Source organism: Siniperca chuatsi, linkage group LG5, assembly GCF_020085105.1.
Source record: "Siniperca chuatsi isolate FFG_IHB_CAS linkage group LG5, ASM2008510v1, whole genome shotgun sequence".
NCBI classification, from domain to species: Eukaryota; Metazoa; Chordata; class Actinopteri; order Centrarchiformes; family Sinipercidae; genus Siniperca; species Siniperca chuatsi.
Genome location: NC_058046.1, coordinates 14,447,369 through 14,465,595, shown reverse-complemented (window position 1 = coordinate 14,465,595; position 18,227 = coordinate 14,447,369). Strand labels below are relative to the sequence as shown.

At 43.9% G+C, this 18,227-nt stretch overlaps 2 protein-coding genes across 4 annotated transcripts in view; one reads left to right on the top strand and one right to left on the bottom strand.

Annotated features, from left to right (window-relative positions):
* Positions 1-74: 74 nt before the first annotated feature.
* Positions 75-14,377, top strand: disp3 (dispatched RND transporter family member 3). Of its 2 annotated transcripts, XM_044197964.1 has the most exons (22): positions 75-1,080; positions 1,362-1,463; positions 5,539-6,531; positions 6,639-6,858; positions 7,009-7,145; positions 7,275-7,409; positions 8,003-8,163; positions 8,334-8,473; positions 8,589-8,680; positions 8,803-8,967; positions 9,312-9,473; positions 9,561-9,707; positions 9,798-9,934; positions 10,056-10,225; positions 10,323-10,453; positions 10,727-10,911; positions 11,024-11,150; positions 11,746-11,891; positions 12,002-12,161; positions 12,285-12,398; positions 12,517-12,689; positions 12,873-14,377. In XM_044197964.1, the coding sequence occupies exons 1-22, from the start codon at positions 1,017-1,019 to the stop codon at positions 13,227-13,229; spliced, it is 4,218 nt and encodes a 1,405-aa protein (XP_044053899.1). In that variant the 5' UTR covers positions 75-1,016; the 3' UTR covers positions 13,230-14,377. The 2 variants fall into 2 exon arrangements, 1 of the variants encoding a protein (XP_044053899.1); XR_006378161.1 differs by lacking the exons at positions 11,024-11,150; positions 12,873-14,377 and having other exon boundaries at positions 12,517-12,536.
* A 531-nt stretch (positions 14,378-14,908) lies between these two features.
* bmp1a (bone morphogenetic protein 1a) overlaps positions 14,909-18,227 on the bottom strand; it is a 32,338-nt gene continuing 29,019 nt past the window's right edge. For both annotated transcript variants that reach the window (XM_044197965.1, XM_044197966.1), the window contains exon 20: positions 14,909-17,325. In XM_044197965.1, the coding sequence (XP_044053900.1) occupies positions 17,191-17,325 (135 nt within the window). In that variant the 3' untranslated portion in view covers positions 14,909-17,190. The remainder of the gene's footprint in view (positions 17,326-18,227) is intronic.

The following is an 18,227-nucleotide window of genomic DNA, read 5'->3' as shown; positions in this document are numbered from 1 at the left end:
TCCCACAGTGCTGCAGCAATACTGTAGATGTGATTAGACTCACTCTGCTTCACTTTATTGATCTCGAGTGACTGAAAAAGTCAGTTTGGTCAGATGGGTCTGTCACAGCCGCACCAACAGGATGAAGACGAAGTGTCCTGAAGGGTGCCAACACACACATACTAACAGTGACATGAGCACCAGACTCCAAACCTGTTTTCTTGTTTTTTGACTCCACACTGCACCAGCTGCTATGGAAAGAGCTACATAGGGTGAAAGTTCGCTTCAGAGTTATCCGCTCTCATTTAGATGATGGATTATTAGCTTTTGATTTCAAGGCAATCCAAATCAAACCTGAACAGAGGCTGAGAAGTGAGGTGATGGATGAGTTGAATGTGGCAGTAAGAGAGGAGAGCTGGTCATTAATGTTAGACGAGAGTGAGCGAGGGCACTAACAGTCCAGGAGAAAGCATTACTGGCACAACGAGGCAAACATGACAAGTCAAATCAGTGCTGAATTTACAAACCCCACAAAGTATTAGTGGTTCGCACAGCAGTCGTGTTTAGTCATGCTAAATTGCATCTACAACAGAGAGCCAGAATGATCGGCTTCATTTCATCTGGTGTGAGAGCACCGTGCTCGAACAGGAAGATGAACCACAAAAGCTAATAAACTCTTACTTCAGGTAATTATTTTAAATTGCTTGCACTTTGACTCCCACTGTAGCCAGTCATTCTGATCACCCTCTTATAACACACCCCACCTCCCCACCAACTGAGACTAGACTAGACCATACCAACTCTGACAGCAAAGCAGGGTGCTCGGCTGCAGTATCATGACAGCCGCATCATTTTGGTTGCGTAAAACTAGCTGAATTAAAGTGGAGCCAGTCCAAGACACATTTTGATCCATTTATAAAAATCCCTCCAGGCTCTCCTGCCTCCCACCAGTCGCTTACAGAGGTTTTCGGGCTGCATCCCCTTCCTCGTCGCTCCTCCACTGGTGAGCCAGTCAGCAGAGCCAGCTGAACAAAGCCATGGGAGAGAGAGGAGCTTCTGGGAAGAAATGTCTCTCACTGACTCTGTCTCCTGGACAACCGGGTAAGAGAGGAGGGGTGGGTGCACGAGAGAGAGAGGACCAGGGAGCATAAAAGGAGAGGAAAACAACACATTATTAACTGCTGAGATTAGAGGATTCCTTTAGAGTGTGTGTGTGTGTGTGTGTGTGTGTGTGTGTGTGTGTGTGTGTGTGTGGAGGGGAGTGGATTGTTGTGTGTCATTCTCTTGTAAGGGCTCCCTTGGTCTCTCTCTCTCTCTCTCTCTCTCTCGATGAGTTATTAACTATGACAATAAAGCAGTAAATTATTTTCCCCCCACAACAGAGCATGGAGGGGATGAAATTGCAGAGCACAAGTTCAGCACATTACAAGTGGACCCAGTAGGCCTGAACGCTCCACCTGTAATTCTCGTCTCATCAGCCTCAGGTAAGAGTCTCCGCAGTTTTGCAGATGTTTGTTTTGATAGGGATGCTTTTGTTTTCATTTGTTGATATATTGATACAAATATTAATTACTGGAGGCAGTAAACTGTGCAATTATCTAGAAAATGAAAGAGAAAGTCATAAATGGTTCAACAAATCAATAAAAGCTCATCCCATCTGCCTGCAGCTTGGAGTACAAGCATTGTTCATCAGAGTAACTCTGAGGCAGATAAGTTTTGGGAAATAGGCTTCATTATGCGTTTGAATTTGTTGTTTATATGCCGCCAGAAAAAGAAACTATCTTTACCGTAGCATGGGGCTTATTTATTCCGTTTTATTCAGGAGAGTGAGAGATATTGCGTGTTACAGCCCCGGGATGCTTCACACAACGTGCACAGAGCTTTGCGCTTCCTTCAGTGCGAGCATGAATTAATCGACAATAAGAAAATGAGCACACCATCGTTAGGCGCAAATAAATCTCGAGAGTTTGACTTGACTCCGGTTTCACAGTGCGTAAAGAATAGAAGGCACGTCCGCTATCAACACACTGCTGAGCGCTCACGCATAAGGAATATATTCATAGAGCGCTGGTGGTGAAATGAATGCCCCCTCTAAACGAGGTGGTATGCTGGCTGAGTTTACACCAGGCTGAATGTGTGTGGGGCAGGAGGTAGCAGGTGATATCCATATTGGATGAGATGGAGAGGAGATAAACCGAGGAGGATGGTGTTATTTTTAGCTGCTGTCAGTAATGAAGGTTACAAATCTCTCACCTTTGTAGACAAGATAGAGACATAGAGAAAAGGCCGACAGATTGAAGGGAGGAAAAGGGCAAGAGGGTGAGGGATGGCGAGCAAAAAGAGGGTTCTGAGAGAGATAATTATAGGCGATGGGTTCAGGCACACAGCAGGCTGGGATTGCTCAGAGCTCCCAAATCACCTACCCGACACAATCCAGAGATGTAGTGGAGGGGGAAAACGCTGACACTCAGCTTATCCGCGTTTTTATTGGAGAAAATATACATAGGAAAATCTATGTCTAGTGGAGTTCACCCTCCTTTTTGCCCAAATGCAGCTCTGTGCTGCACAACACAGCCCATCAAATGCAGCTGCTGTACTTTGAAACAAGCAGGCAGGTACAGCGTGACCACCTGGGCAGCACTTGTTTAAAAGAATTCAATAAAAACGCTACACAGCAAGTTCAAAATTGAGTTTTATGTGAGGGAAGGCAAGGGTATCCAATACACAGTCCCACAGCATACATAATACAAGAGCAGGTTCATCTTTCAAGCGATTAAAACAAGATTTCATACCTCAAAAGCTGCAAATAGATGTTCATTTCAGGCATCAGTGCATTTAACTCAGTCTCAGTTTTTGAGTCTAAAACTACATTGTTGACAAAGAAACACCGCCTCACTATTAAGAACGACATAGCTTTAATATTGACTGAGCCATATGGGAGACAGCTTTTATTCCAATAAATACAGAAAGCAGGATGCCAAATTACACTCTATTTTTAATCCACACCTGCGAAGGGTTTAAATTGACTGTGTACTCCTAATCTTGAATGAACAATTCTGGGAGCTTGTAAACACATTAGTTGTACCGGGCTCTGCACTGCTCGCAGTGCTTTGTAGCTGTACACCGCTCATAATTATTGTATATGGGGTGCAATGTTCTTGGACGCGAAGAAGCGTCAGACTGATCATGAAGAGAGAAAAGGATGTGTCCCTGAGGCCGTGCATCACTTTAGTTATATTTCCTCCACCATACCTGCATGCTGTCTGTTGCGAGGTACAAAGTAGGTGAAAGAGGGTTCGCATAAAGCACAGAGCTCTGCCTTAATGCCTAATACACACTAAGTCTGCATTATCAGTCTCAAATGAGTTCCTCAGACTGTCACACTTTGACATCTGCACAGCTAATCAGCCTGTTTTGATGTTGAAACGGACACAGAAATGGAGATGTGCTGATAGTCCTCTCATTTAATTTTATTCCACCAAGAATATTAAACTGCAGAAAAACACAATTTCTTTTCACAGATCTTTGAGGTGCCGGACGCTTGTTTGAAGGGTAACGGCTGTGGTGTGTGTGTGTGTGTGTGTGTGTGTGTGTGTGTGTGTGTGTGTCTTCAGTCATTCTCCAGGCTTTTCTTTCCCCATTTCCTCCATTCCACTTCTCTCGTCATATTTCTGTGCTTGTCTGCGTGCCTCCTCTCATCTTCTGTTGATGAGAGCACCATCATCAAAACAAGCTCCAGAGGCAGAGAAGAAATGTAACAGGATTACAATAATCTAATTACCAAAATTAGCAGCTGTATTCTATTTCATTTGCTGTAAATGCACAATTATATCACATATTTGTTAAAGATTGGTCACATTACTTGGACAGAAAAACATTTGAAGGGGAAAAAGCGGCTTGCATTATGGCATTATAGAAAACAACATAATAGTGCTCATTTTGAAATAACAGCCCATGATGGGTGTAGTCATAATGACCCCAAATTACTGCCTGTATATTGGAAAAAATTATTTTCCTTGATATTACAGAAATATCAAGGCACTGTAATCCAAAAGTAACTGAAAATAATTAGAGGATTGTGTTGAGATTGCATATTTGGTTCTCTGTTTTCACACTTTCCCACCACCATAAATGAATTTGTCCTCTAAAAGAGCAGGAAGCTGCGTGGGCAGATGCTGGTCTGTTGCTGCTCTCCCATTAAAAGGTGCACTGGTGCTCTTGTCAGTGAGAAAGATGACATGTTCATTAATAAAAGGAAATGTTGTGCAGATAAAAACAAGTGGCCCAAAATAAGCCTTTTTTCATAAAGAATTAGACACAGTGGAGCTCCTGGTTTTCCGCTCAACAGGCTTTCTTATCTCTTTCATAAAATCCTCCATAAAACTGCATTAGCATATGTAAGACCTGTGGACATTTGAGAACATTAAAAACTGTCTCTCTCAGAAAGTGAGAGAGCCAAGGCTGTTAATGATGTGGCCATGAAACACATCCATAAGCTGCTCCATTACCAGTGAACTGGAGACTGACATTGTGGACACAGTGACTGCACACGAGGTGTGTGTTCTGCAGCAGGCATGAGCACATTTTCTTCTTTAGCACTACCATGAAATAAAGTTCGTTCAGGTGTAAGAGCACAAACAAAAATCCCATAAATCAACAAGCCTGCAGTTAATTTTTAGCTCCAGAGTTTGTCTCTCAAGAGTCTTTCTTCTCTGCTTTCTAACGCCAGGACGCTTGGTCATTGTTACAAATATTGATTAAATGGTATAATTGGTAAATTCTTCTTTTTTATGATGGATTATCACTTCAGCTACAGAGCTGAGCGCAACTATATTTTACACATAATCAAGATTCACTGAGATACCTGCCTGACCTTAAAGCACTATTCTAAAGAGAATAGATACATTGCTGCAGTTTGGTGGCTCACTGGCACGTGAATACAAACCGTCCGCAGTATCTTATGTCAAGAAAACCACCTATTGACACCATTAGTCAAAGGTTGTCCATCACAGGAGATAAACCCTCTCTTTTTCCACAACTCTGTCTAATATCCCAATCACTCTTCTTGTCAGTAATTAGACAAGTGAGATGATTTAATTTGCTGCAGAGCAGACACATCTACTTCGACTGCTGATATGTAGAAAGCCATCAGCAGACTCTCTCAGGGAGATAATGGCTTGCGCACGCTGACAGAGAGAAGAATTAAATTACAGCCTTTAGCCTGTCTCACCCTCAAGCTCTTGTGATCAGCATCTTAAAGCAGGACTCAGCCAACCATTTTCTCTTAAAAGCCCTTGAGGAAAAAAAAGGTCTCCCCTCCTCAGTTTTCTCCATGTGAGCTGCCTTCATTGACAGCTGCTTGAGGACAGACTTAATTTACACATCCTTGCTCGCTCAGTGCAACTTTGGAAGTTACCTTGTCCTTCATTTTGTCTGACGCCCATGTCAGCTGCTGGTAGTTCAAACATCTATTTTGTGCTCGTGTTCACCTGCCCGAGGAGAAAAAGGGGTGTTGCTTGAAGTGAGCGATGATCAAGTGGTGTTATGTGTCCCTGACAGGTGCCAGCATGGATGTGGACGATGAGCCGCTGCTGTTTCAGACCAGCTGGGGAGGGGAGGAAGATGAGGAGGAGGAGCAGCAGGAAGAGGATGGACTACCACACGCAGCAGGACAGAGCTGTTTCTCTGGGGAGGTGTGTGGGCTGTGGAGGGCAGTGGGGTGGGTGTACACACAGCCGTGGGCCAGTGGAGTAATTATAGGGGTAGTTGTCCTGCTGCCATGTGCCCTGTTTGCCTACATGCTCCTCTACTGCCCTCCTCTGGACATAGACCTCTCCTACAGTGCCTTTGAGGTTCACAGTCACTTCTCTGCCGAGCGCTTCGACGCCCTCACCATTGCTGTAAAGACTCAGCTGGGGTCCTGGGACAGGCGTAGGCGAGGCTTAGATAACAGCGAGTCTGAGGCCCTGCGGGAGCTTCTGCTGGAGAAGCTGGGCAGACAGAGAGTGTTCAACAGGACAGATAATGAGGGCACGAGGTCCTCCACTCCTCGAAACGACCCTTTACATGCAGGAGATGATCAGAGGAGAGGAGCCGCGGCGGGCAGAGATAAAAGGACAGCGCCTGATTTGGGTCAGAAGGAAATGGGGAAGCACAAGAACTTAAATCACAGAGCAGAGGAGGACGAGGAGAGATCATGGGATGGAAACTCCACTTTACCGCTCATTAGGAGGCGCAGGTTTGCTCCCAATTACTACTTGCAGAGCCAGGCTCTGTGGAGGATCGAGCTGGTGTTTGTGGCTCAAGGGGAGGGCGATCGCAACATCTTCACCCCAGAGCGCCTGCAGACGATTCACCACGTGGAGCGGCTGCTCATGCAGCACCCGCAGTTTCACCAGTTCTGCTGGAAGCCTCTGGAGATGTTGAGGGATCTGCCACTGGGACCGTCCTACTGCTCCCCACCCAGCTCACTCCTGTCTTACCTCTACCCCAGTGAGAGAGGAGGGAAGATATACTATGATGGCATGGGCCCCGATCTTGCTGATATTCAAGGTGAGTCCACAGTGAAGAAAGAAAGAACAAAGAACAGCTTTCAAGCATAAAGGAACACCTGTAAGAGTCCTCCTAACAGTGCTGATTTGCCATGTATGTATTCCCAGGTTCTCTAAGTCTGGCCATCACCCACCCACAGTTCTACTGGTACGTGGATGAGAGTCTGTCCCCTGAGCACCTCTCGTCCTCTCTCTTACGCAGTGAGATCCACTTCGGAGCTCCTCTTCCTTCCTACTACTCCCTGCAGGACCGAGCTGACGAGCAAAGATCTCGCTTCAAAAACTTTGTGGTTCAGTATGCAGACATCCTGGCCAAGCAATCTACCGGGTCAGGAGAAAATTACTGCAATATTGGCCATTTATTACAGTACATCATCATTCCTTTCAGGGGTTTATCTTGCTGCATTATTTACATGTACTACACCTTGTTGCAGTTTAAATTTGATGTTGTTTTGTATCTGCTTCCTTCTCGTCGCAGCCAGGTGAAGGTGCTGTATGGGGGGACAGAGCTGTTTGATGATGAGGTGAGACACACCTTCCACAATGATATGATGCTGGCTGTCATCAGCGGAGCCTGCATTACTGTGCTCGTCTATGTCCTTACCTCCTTTTCTGGTACAGTATGACCTGTTCCTTATTCCACTTGCATTGGCATGTACATATCTCAGTCTATGAACTGTCAAAGTCGGTTATTTGGTAGCATATGAATGTTTACAAGTTCCTTGTTTTATCGTCTCTCTGCAGTGTTTCTGACTTTCTTTGGACTCGCTAGCATCGGACTGAGCTGCTTGATGGCTCTTTTCTTATACCATGTTGTCTTTGGCGTGAGGTACCTGGGCATTCTCAATGGAGTTGCAGCCTTTGTCATTATCGGTATTGGTAAGGGAAAAGAAATACACCAATTTTTTGATTAAAGGAATTGTTTGAAATTTTGGGAACAGATGAGAAGATCGATCCCACTCTCATGTCTGTATGTTAAATATGATGCTTATAGCCAGCAGCCAGTTAGCTTAGCTTAGCATAAAGACTGGAAACTGGAGAAAATAGCTAGCATGGGTCTGTGCAACAGTGACAATATCCGCCTACCAACATCTCTAAAGCTCACAAATTAACACGTAATATGTTGTTTGTTTAATCCGTACAAAAAACGAAGTGTGAAAAACAACATGTTGTGGTTTTATGGGAAGGTTTGTGATGGATTTCTTGGCCGGAACACTAGCTTCCTGAAGTCTTGTCATCACTGTGAGGCAACGAGCAGAGACTTAAGGAAGTAACAGCACCAGGCCAAGAAATAGTCCAGCACATAAACCCCCGTAAAACAACAACCTCCAAAAGCCGTGTAGCTAAACCAATATAAGTAAAGCTACCGGCTGTCAGAACTATTCCTATAAAGGTTGCAAAAACACCTTTTTACAGTACATTTACCATAATATGTAATAAAGCAGATCTTTTGTTCTCTCACTGTTGTTCAGGGGTGGATGACGTATTTGTGTTCATCAGCACCTTTAGACAGGCTTCTCATCTGCGCCAGCCACAGCAGCGCATGATCTACACAATTAAAACAGCTGGCCGAGCTACTTTCCTCACCTCCTTCACCACTGCAGCTGCCTATGCTGCTAACACCTTCTCTCAGGTAAGAAGAAAAATGCAGTCCTTAACAGGATCTGTACAAGAAGTATAAATGACTCCCCTGCTATGGATGAATAGAAGTGCCTCTCTCAGCAGACAGCCATTTTTATGCGATAAGCACAAATTGAATGTTTCTAGGTCCTTTACACTGTGCTTTGTTTAACTGACACCTAGATCCCAGCCGTGCATGACTTTGGCCTATTCATGGCCCTCATTGTCAGCTGCTGCTGGCTTTGGGTGTCCATCCTTATGCCAGCCACCCTGTGTGTCTGGACTGAGAGTGTGGAGCCTCAGGAACATGCCTGGTTGAATTGGTAAGGCATTTCTTACTGTTGTGTGAGATGTTATTTGTGCATGCTGCACGACACCACAGGCGAGATGTAATCCCTTCAGCTGTCTCTCTCCCTAAACTTCCTCTTCCCTCTGAAGCTGGAAGCTGTTTTCGGGCCTGTCAGCCAGCCACGGCCCTTTGTCAGACGAGGATGATGATGTGGCACTTCTGTCAGTGGAGATGGAGCCAGGTGAGATTATTATCTCCCTAGCATTGAATGAATGATTGGGGGAGAATGGGAAAGGGAATGAGTCCAGGCTGTAAAACGCTGCTGTCCAGGCACCACTCAGCCCCTGTCTTTGTCTCGGCCAGGCTCCTGTGACACAGACGGTGATGCAGCCATTCTTTCTCTGTCAGTGGAGACACCTCTGTCCCCTCCAGGGCAGCAGCATGTGGGTGTGGTGAGCACAAATCTCCAGTGGGCCCTGAAGCACTTATTGGCAGAGCCAGCTGTGGAGAGACGAAAAGCCATTCTAGGTGAGACTTGCTATAAACTCTGAGAACTCACAAGGGATTTTGATACGGCTAAGCTCAATTTATATTCAGGAACCTAAACTTCAGGGAGAATCAGCCTTTATATCTGTCAAGCTCTTGATCTATGATTTAGACATGAGAGTAACCTGCAGCTCAAATAAGAACTGTATTGGATCTGTGTCCGGCCTGAGGGGAAGAGCAATCGCCTATCATGGAGTATTCATCCTCCTTCTTTTCAGGAATGACTGTAATTGATCCTTGTTCCTGATCTGTCCCTCAGCTTCTCTATCTACTCCATCAGACCCTCCTCTCTGCCATTGTTTATCATTGTCTTCCCGTCGGCCCAGGTGTCTTCCTCTTGGTTTTGCTCTTATCTGCCGGGTGCTGCTGTCTCCTGAGGCCGGCCACCCACGCCCCCCTTCTGTTCCGCCGGGACACAAACCTCCAGACTCTGCTGGCTCTGAGGAGCAACCTTAGCGGTCAAGGCATCTCCTGCCCTATGTGCTCAGGTGAGACTGTGGCAGTGATGGAAACACACTGCCAGCTAACCTCAGAGATCCAAAATAAATATCTGAAATGCACGTTGTGTCCTGCAGGTGTGTTCATGGAAAAGCCCCACCCTTTGTACACCCACACTTCCTCGTCAGCATTTAAGTTTTCTACACATCAGCAGACGCCGAGCACAACAACCTCCACTGCTACTCGGAGCTCAGTAAAACCAAATTCAAGCACCAACCAAACAGGTAAAACATTCAACACATAAATATCCTCTCCCTCCTTATTTAAAACCTATTCCACTATTTTGAAATATTGCACTTTGTACTTTTTTTTAGGCTCTTTACTTACAGTGTACATATCAAAGTTGGACCTCAGAGCCTCTACAACCCTTTACCGCTTCTCCCTTAACACCAGCACTCCCTCTCCGTGGAAACTGTGCGGCATAGAGCATGAAGAGGTGTCATCATTTCAGGTTAGAGAGCAATAAAAGTCAACTTAATAATTTTATTTTATATAATTTGTAACGTTATATCTCCCAACTGTGATATCCGCCACTAAAGCGGCTTATAACTAATCTTGTTTTATCTGAATAGGCTTATAATCAGCCCCGCAGCAATTACACCACCAGAATGACAGTGTGTGTTTCCCATGTGTACCACCCGTACCCCAGCTGGATGATCACATCCGCCTCATGTGACCCCCGTCATGGCTGGACGCCAGAGTTTTCTTTTTATGCAGCATCGTCTCCACAGCAGCACAGCAGGTGAAACACAAATGAGGAAATCAGAGTAAAAGTGAGATGGACTGTTACGTTGTTTTAGTGGACAATCTGTCATTTCACCTCTGCTTTCTCCTCCTAGGAGACTGTGCTTTGCCCAGCGCCGCCTGAGCCCTCATCCCAGCCGAGTGTGTGTCAACCCGCCTGGCTGCGGCGTCAGTTCTGGGCCTGATGGACCCACACAGGGAACCTTTTATACTCCTCTCCCCAGTGGTGAGCGAGCTAGTGTCAGAAAGCATCATTAACATAAAGATGGTTTGTTAGCCCATCAGGAAAACAGTTTTCGCACTGCATGTGTCACACTGTGTCTTAAAAATAGAGAAAATTCTCTGATTTGACACTTTTTTCAAATATAGCTTCTTAAAGTGGCACTCTCTGAACCCACTGGAGGATTTTTCCACATCACTCCAGTTGCCCACATACTGTATTTTTACACTGTATAAATAAATGCCATTTAGAGATTTGTCTCTGGTTATTTTTTCAAAGATCCCTCATCTGCTGCCAGAACGAAACCATCCAAAACGTTTGGCTTCAACCCATGCAGCGGCGGTGCATGTGGCCACCCAGCGGTGCGTCCTCTGGTCGACACCGGGGCAATGGTCTTTGTTGTGTTTGGCATCTTGGGAGTCAACCGAACTGAACACAGGGACAACCATGTTATTGGAGATATGGTGAGGGTCAGGCCTGTGTCAGTATATCTGAATAATCAACAGAAATAAAGCAGAGCCAGACTTTTAAATTATATTCTCATGTGGCTGACGTGATGTTTGATTGTCTCCAAAGGGCAGCATTATATTGGATCCAGACTTTGATATTTTCCAGGAAATGGGGCATCTTTGCAAAATATGTAAAGCTATTAGTGCAAACAGACAACTTGTGAAGCCAGGAGGAGCTCAGTGTTTGCCTTCAGGTAACGCAATTCAGAGTGGAATCTTTTATTTTAGCATAAAATATCATAAAACAATAATATAAACCTTACAGAGCTGAAATGGTTTGTTTGATTATTTGATTAATTAATTTATCAACAAAAAATCAAATCAATTTGACTGTTAAAGCCTTTTTTTTTTTTAAGCAAAAGTGCCAAAAATGCACTAGTTCCAACTTCTCAAATGTGAATATTTGTTGGTTTTCTTATTCTCCTTTTATAGCAAATTAAATATTTTTGGGTTTTGGACTGCCGGTTGGACAAAACATGACATCTGAAGATGTTAACTTGGGGTTTGGGAAATTGTGATGGCCATTTTTCACTTTTTTCTGACATTTTATAAACAAAATAATGAATCAGTCAATCAGGAGATTAATCGATAATGAAAATAATCAGTAGTTGCAGCCCTAAAACCTTATTTATATAATATATAGTGCTTAACAACTAGGTAAAAAAACACCCGGCAAATCAAATCCTGAACAAAAAGAAGATAAACCATGACATACATTTCTGATAAAATAATCATATATAGAGAATGAAAGTGTGTAAAAGGTAATGTCCTTTCTTCTGTTCTCGTCAGGTAATAAACTGTCCTCTATTCTGCCTCTGCTCCATCCTGATTGTCACTCTCTCCCTGAACCCAACCTGCTCCCGGGGCAGCTCTCCCACGGAGCGGTGGGAATGCACGGAGGCAAGGTCCGCTGGCTGTCCATGGCCTTTGAGTCTGTAAGTCCTTTCATCTTTCAGCTTTTCATCTTGCTGCATCACAGAGCAGCACAATTCCACTTCACTTTCAGTTGGTGCCGTGCCTAACGCTCTACCTCTCTTCTCCCAAGACCACATACAAGGGGAAATCCTCCTTTCAGACCTATTCTGACTTCCTTCAGTGGGAGAACTTCATCCAGGAGCAGCTCGCCTCCCTCCCGCAGTCCTCTGCTCTGCAACGGGGTTTCCAGACCTGCGAGCACTGGAAGCAGATCTTCATGGAAATCATAGGCAAGTGAGAGGTGGCATTGCATGTCGAAGAGATGTGGTTTTTGTTATGCAAACTGAAAAGGGAGCGTGAGCGCAGCAGTATGTAAATATCTGATCATATACTGCTCTCTGGTCTGTTTGTAGGTGTGGAGAGTGCTCTCTGGAGTCTGCTGCTGTCTCTGGCCATCTGTGTGGCAGCTGTGTCTGTGTTTACTGCACATCCTCTGCTGCTGCTGCCAGTACTCATAACCATTCTAGGTAAGAGATGAAGTTGCATATTCATGTTTGGAAATGACTTTTAATGGATTTTTAAAATTGAATATTCAGGCATGGGTCGGGATCATGCGTGTAATTATGGGTTTTTGGCCCTCAACAGGAGTGATCTGTCTGGTGGTGGCGGTCATGTATTGGCTGGGCTGGGAGATGGGAGCAGTGGAGGCGATTTCTCTCTCTATACTTGTGGGATCTTCAGTGGATTACTGTCTGCACCTGGTGGAGGGATACCTGCTGGCTGGGGAGACAATGCCCTCTACGCCTGGTCATAACTCGGTATGGGAGTGTAAATTTGTTTCACAGCAGCAGTTATGAGCAATTGTGAAAAACTTCCACAGAATTTTCTGTTTACACACGTTAAACAAGGTAATGACTAAGATTTTGGATTTAATAAGGCGAGAAGCGCCCTGAAGGCTCATGAATCAAGACTCCTTCTAGTAAATTGTGTTTTGTTCCCAGGAGCCTCTGGCAGAGAGGCAGAGGCGGACCCTGCAGGCAGTGAACCATGTGGGAGTTGCCATAGTGTCCAGCGCCATCACCACGGTGATCTCCACAGTCCCTCTCTTCTTCTGTGTCATTGTGCCTTTTGCTAAGTTTGGCCAGATAGTGGCCATTAACACCGCCGTCTCCATTTTGTTCACCCTGACCGTGACTGTGGCCATGTTGGCGTGCATGGCCCCTGCCCACTTCAGCAGACCCCCCGGCGCCGTGCTGAAGGCCAGCCTGGCTGTGATGGCGGCTGCAGCCTTGGGAGCAGCTCTGTGCTGGGTGGGAGGACAGCTGGGAGCGTTGGCCTGGCAATCAATCAGCACGTAAACTCAACCGTCCGCCAACTCACACTGATGTCAGGCAGAGGAGTTCCTCTGTATGCAAAAATGAGAACTACAAGTACTGTATTTTACTCCATGTTCAGGAGGAATATCATATCAGTAAATGATCTTGTACTTTACAGCACAAAGATGTCAAATCTATTCCTTAATTAGAAGTTGTTTGTCATCACAAAACACATTATTTTCACTTGTATTGATCAATGGATTGTAAGTATTACCCACTGGGTAACTCTTTTAAAATATAGATTAAATGGCCTTTGTGGGTTGACATGATGATTCAGCGGAGGTATTTTTTTTTTTAAAAATCTGATCGCCTAGAGGTGGAGATGATTGAGTAATCGTTTTGAAAACTGGCTGAGTCACAGTTTTCATCAGAGTGTAACTTATTGAGTTGTGAAGAGTCACTGACTGTTCTGGGACCTGCTGTTGTGAAAACTGTCAGGGCGCTGTGCTCTGACGTCCGTAAAGATTAGTGTTGCTGGTTCACATGATTCATGCCCATCTTGTGAAACATCACTTTTGTGTTTTCTTAGTTGTGCATTGAATGTGTTTTCAGCCACATTTGTAACGAAGCTTATGATGTCCTAATGTGGCTGGATTAAAGGTTGTACTAGTCAAATTTATACTCTGCACAGTTTTGTTCAATGTGATGTAAATGTTTCAGTATGCTGCTCTCACACATTCTGAACTGAACCTCTGATGCCGCCAGCACACACTTGTTCTGAAGAGATATGCATACCAATACTCACCACAAGATAACATCCTCTTTTCTGATCCTTTCACATGTTTATATCTTAGATCTCAAACTGCTTCAAGGTCTCTATTTTTGTCATCAGCACCAATTGAAAGAGACCTCTTGTCGGGTCCTCAGGTGTACCCTCTACACGCACTCCACCACACTTGTAGGCACTAAATTGTAACTAACTCTGCTCTCACACAATTTAGAGCACCACTCATACACCCATCGACGCCAGCTCTGGTCTGCCCCGCAGTGCAGGTGAGGGCTATTTGTCAAACCACATAACACAATAATGGTTAGGGAGAGGGACTGACTCAATTGCGGTGAGAGCAGTAACTATCTGTTTTGTGTGTGTGTGTGTTACTTGTGAATGTCAAATAAAACAGATGCAGAAAGCCTCGGGTCTTTTCTTTTGTGAAAGCTCAGCACTGTTTTCTTCTGCATTGTTATATAACGGAGCAGGATGAAGACCTGTCACTGCTTGCTTACAGTCACATAGTTACTGTGAGAGCTACAGTCGACAGAGTCACATTTCCAGTTGGCTTCCATTAATTATTCATATGAAATGGCTCAGATTTTACACTGAATCGCAGGGCATCAATGTTTCATGTCACTTATTAAACAAAAGGAAGTTGTTCTACATACAGTGGCATTCCTGCTCATCCTGATGTAGGAAGATGTAAACAAATACTTAAAACCATAGACTTTTGTTCCAGAGAGTTCTATTTTGACTGAAGCAGCAACACCAAATTTATTATGTTGCAGTAGAAAAACTTCTTGTGTGGAGATCACATTTCCTTGCAAATAAGTGTGTGCAGCTGGTACATAAAGAAATAATATTAATTTGAAAGGATGTGAAAGATGGTGTGTTTCCTGATCTTGAAATATATTGTGCCCTTACTGGAGCAAAGACACTCCTTTCAAGGTAGTTTCAACATTAATGTTTTTATTTGTGTTAATTCCGCTACATCTAATAGGAGTATGAGTTCACTGTTTTTACTATTGACTAAAATGAGAAAGGACACATTTCAATCTGATACAGATAAATGTAGTAAAGGTACATCAGATTACACAAATCCAAAATATGAATAATCTAAATGATACCAATCTTCTTGGGATAAATACGTGAAATTCCATCATCAAAAGAAAACACAAGTTTATGTAAAAAGATACCTGCATCTTTCAGGAATCTTTATAATCTATTCATGTATGTGAAATATATCTTGATCCTTTTAAAGTGCGTTAACCCAAACTGTGTCTCAGCAAGACTCCAGTCTCATTACAGCTTAATGTATTTTGCAGGACTTTCTGTTGGGTTAAGTAGAGCGAGGGACAATTTCAGTCGTGCCAGTCTGGCAGTTTTCTGTGCAACAACACTGCTCTGCTCCTCGTGTTTTTATAAAAAAGCACAACAGAATAGTAATGGAATAATTATTGAGGGAGAGTGAGGTTACATGTAGGGGAATGAATATTTAGCAAGGTGGAAAAGGAAATGCTTTCCTTCTGTAGTCTGAAATGATAAGCTCCAACTATAAATAGTGAACCGAAGATGAGATGAATAAGGGATATTTATATTCGGCTTTGTTGTTTTTTGTGTTTGCTGGGTGTCAAAAAATTCCTCTGAAACTTATGTCAAACACACACCAGTGTGCCATTTAAGTCCTCACTTCTGTATTACTCCTCCTACTCACATGTCCTGGATTGCACTCCACACGCAACTCAGTCAGCCCAATGCAAGCTTAACTGTAATGGCACAAAACAGGTTTACAGTTATCAGCTCATATTGTGAACAAAGGTCAGACATCAAACAGGTGTGTCAGACGGCTCAATGTCACACAACATTATTCTCATAGTGTTGAGTGAGAAATAAATGGAGAAAAGGAATGAGTGAGCAACATAGTATATTCAACATAGACCAATGGCTACACATTGGAAGGCAATTATAGGGCTAAATTCAACAGTACCTTTCCACCTTTACATTATTTATGTAATTACTATAACAATAAATACCCGGGCTCATTTGGTTCTTGAGAAATACTTCATTGTACCAAGAAAAGGCATTTTCTCTGGAGAGAAATTATTTTACATCAGATCTGTAAATCAACACTGAAACATAAGTCATATCTTTATTACCCCATGTCACAGGGCACACACAATGTTCAAGTATGCCCGAGGAACTAAATGGAGCAATTAAAAAAACAAAACAATTAAGAATAAGAGAGATAAAATGCATTTAAAAATAAGTGAACTGGCATTGCATTTCACAAAAACTCATAAGCTCATGATTTTGGAACAATTCACTGTAAAGTGCTAACTGGTTCGAGCTGAGAAAAGCACATGTTCCCTTTGAAAGATCATACACATTACTTTATACATGGAGGTACAGTAATAGCCAGTCATCAGGCAAGCAATTACCAACCAGAAGACATGGACCACAATTCATTTATTAGTCCTTTAATAAGATAACTGCTTCCTTAATTTCCTTGTTAATGGTAACAACGAGAATCTTGCCACTGGTTGCCAGGACAATGCCAATTACAAATGCTGGTGTTGTCACTGTACAGTTTTCCTTCTTTCCTTGTAATTACATGCAATTAACTGACATACAGTATCAAAATCTCAAGTCAAGTCCTTCTAATCCTCTTACAGATAGGAATCCTTGAACCAAAGGGATGCGTGTGAGGAGAGGAGAGCAATTATTGAGGAGTGCAGGAGACCTTCCCATACTCCTCCTCCTTTTCCTCTCCTCCCCCTGGATGTGGTGGGTTGGCCCGACAAAAGCAGGGATCTGTCCAGCTGATGCCTGCCTTCCTACAGGTCCTGAGAATCCACTGTTTTCCTTTGTACCTCTCATTAGGAGGCATGTTTTTAAAAAAAAAAATAGAAACAAACAAAAATATTTCTGGAGGGGACTGGGTCAATAAATTTTCCCCTACTGTCCGCCTAAAGCGGACGTTCATCCTCCCACCCCAATCCTAACCATAAAAAGGTAAAAACAAGGTGTACTGCAGAATGGCTTTACTCCTCACAGTCTGTGGGGGGAGCTAGAGCCCCTGGGAGCTGAGGTGCGGTTGGTGGTCTTGCGGTTGTTCTGTCGTGTCTGATTCATCTTGGTGGCCGAAGGTTTCCGAGCGTCAGGCTGGCGCCTCCCCTGGGGGCCCCTCCGTTTGCCCCTTTGCCCTGCACGGCCCCTTCCGGCCCCCGCTGGTCACTTGCGTGAGTGCAGTGTGTCCTGGAACTTGGTGCTGGTGTAGCGGACGTGAAATCCTTTTTTGTTGATTGTATCGTCAGAGCGGAACTTGATCACAATGGAGTCACCGGCCGAGTAGATCTCCTCTGGAGGCTGTCAGGAGGGACAAAACAACAGATTCATTTGTGCTGTCACTTTCTGGTTCTTTGACTGCACTTCAATTAAAACTAAAGACTTCTCACATGCTGAAACTGAAGTCAAATCAGTGACCATGACGAATGGCTTCTGACTGCAGAGAACTGCTAGTTCTGTAACAGCCAGGGGCCACGTAAGGGTCTGGGTCCAGGACTGGCCCTTTCCAGCTTTATTCTGATTGAGGCTTTGGCTGCTATTGAAGTGAGGATAAAATATACTCTGATGATTATTTCCAGGTGCACCAGTCTACAGAGCCCATTTCTTCTCTGAACAAAACCATATACTGCACAGCACTTTTTATTTCTACTGTCTTTAGTATAAAGTCGGCCAAACTGTTTCCAATGAAACAAAAGGGGAATTAACTGCATTATGTGAGCACAGAAAATATGCAACACTTGGCCTGGCTGTTTGTCAGAATAGTATTATCACATGAATATTAATTCGGAACATCATACTGAAAAATAATTAGTTGGTTGAGGTGCTCTGGCAGCTGCACTGTGGCTACGACAAAGACAAGCGCTGCAATGTCAGAGCAGCCAAAGCTTGTGCAACCAACTGTAAAACACCAGAATGTTGATTAAAGCTGCCATTCATAACATGAATAATATCTACAATAGCCCATAAGAATTGGCTTATTGGGAAAGGGATTTAAAACACAAGATGAAAGCGGACTACAAATTTTCATGTACACCCAGCAATGTATAGTCTACTTTTTAAATGAGAAAAGCCCTTGGGCTAAACATAAGCCTCCCCACACTATAATGAGTTTTCACCCTACTTTGGACTGAATTGTGTCAGTTTATTTTGACCTGTTTTATAAAAAGGAAACTTGATTGAGGAGCTGCTCCCCGGGGTGCTGA

What these genes read in the sequence shown, in the direction of transcription:
- disp3 (XM_044197964.1), top strand. Translation starts at nt 1,017, where the DNA reads ATGGGAGAGAGAGGAGCTTCTGGGAAGAAATGTCTCTCACTGACTCTG. An exon ending in AGCTCAGTGTTTGCCTTCAG is followed by an intron (nt 11,151 to 11,745) that starts GTAACGCAATTC and finishes TGTTCTCGTCAG; the next exon opens with GTAATAAACTGTCCTCTATT. An exon ending in TGTCCATGGCCTTTGAGTCT is followed by an intron (nt 11,892 to 12,001) that starts GTAAGTCCTTTC and finishes TCTTCTCCCAAG; the next exon opens with ACCACATACAAGGGGAAATC.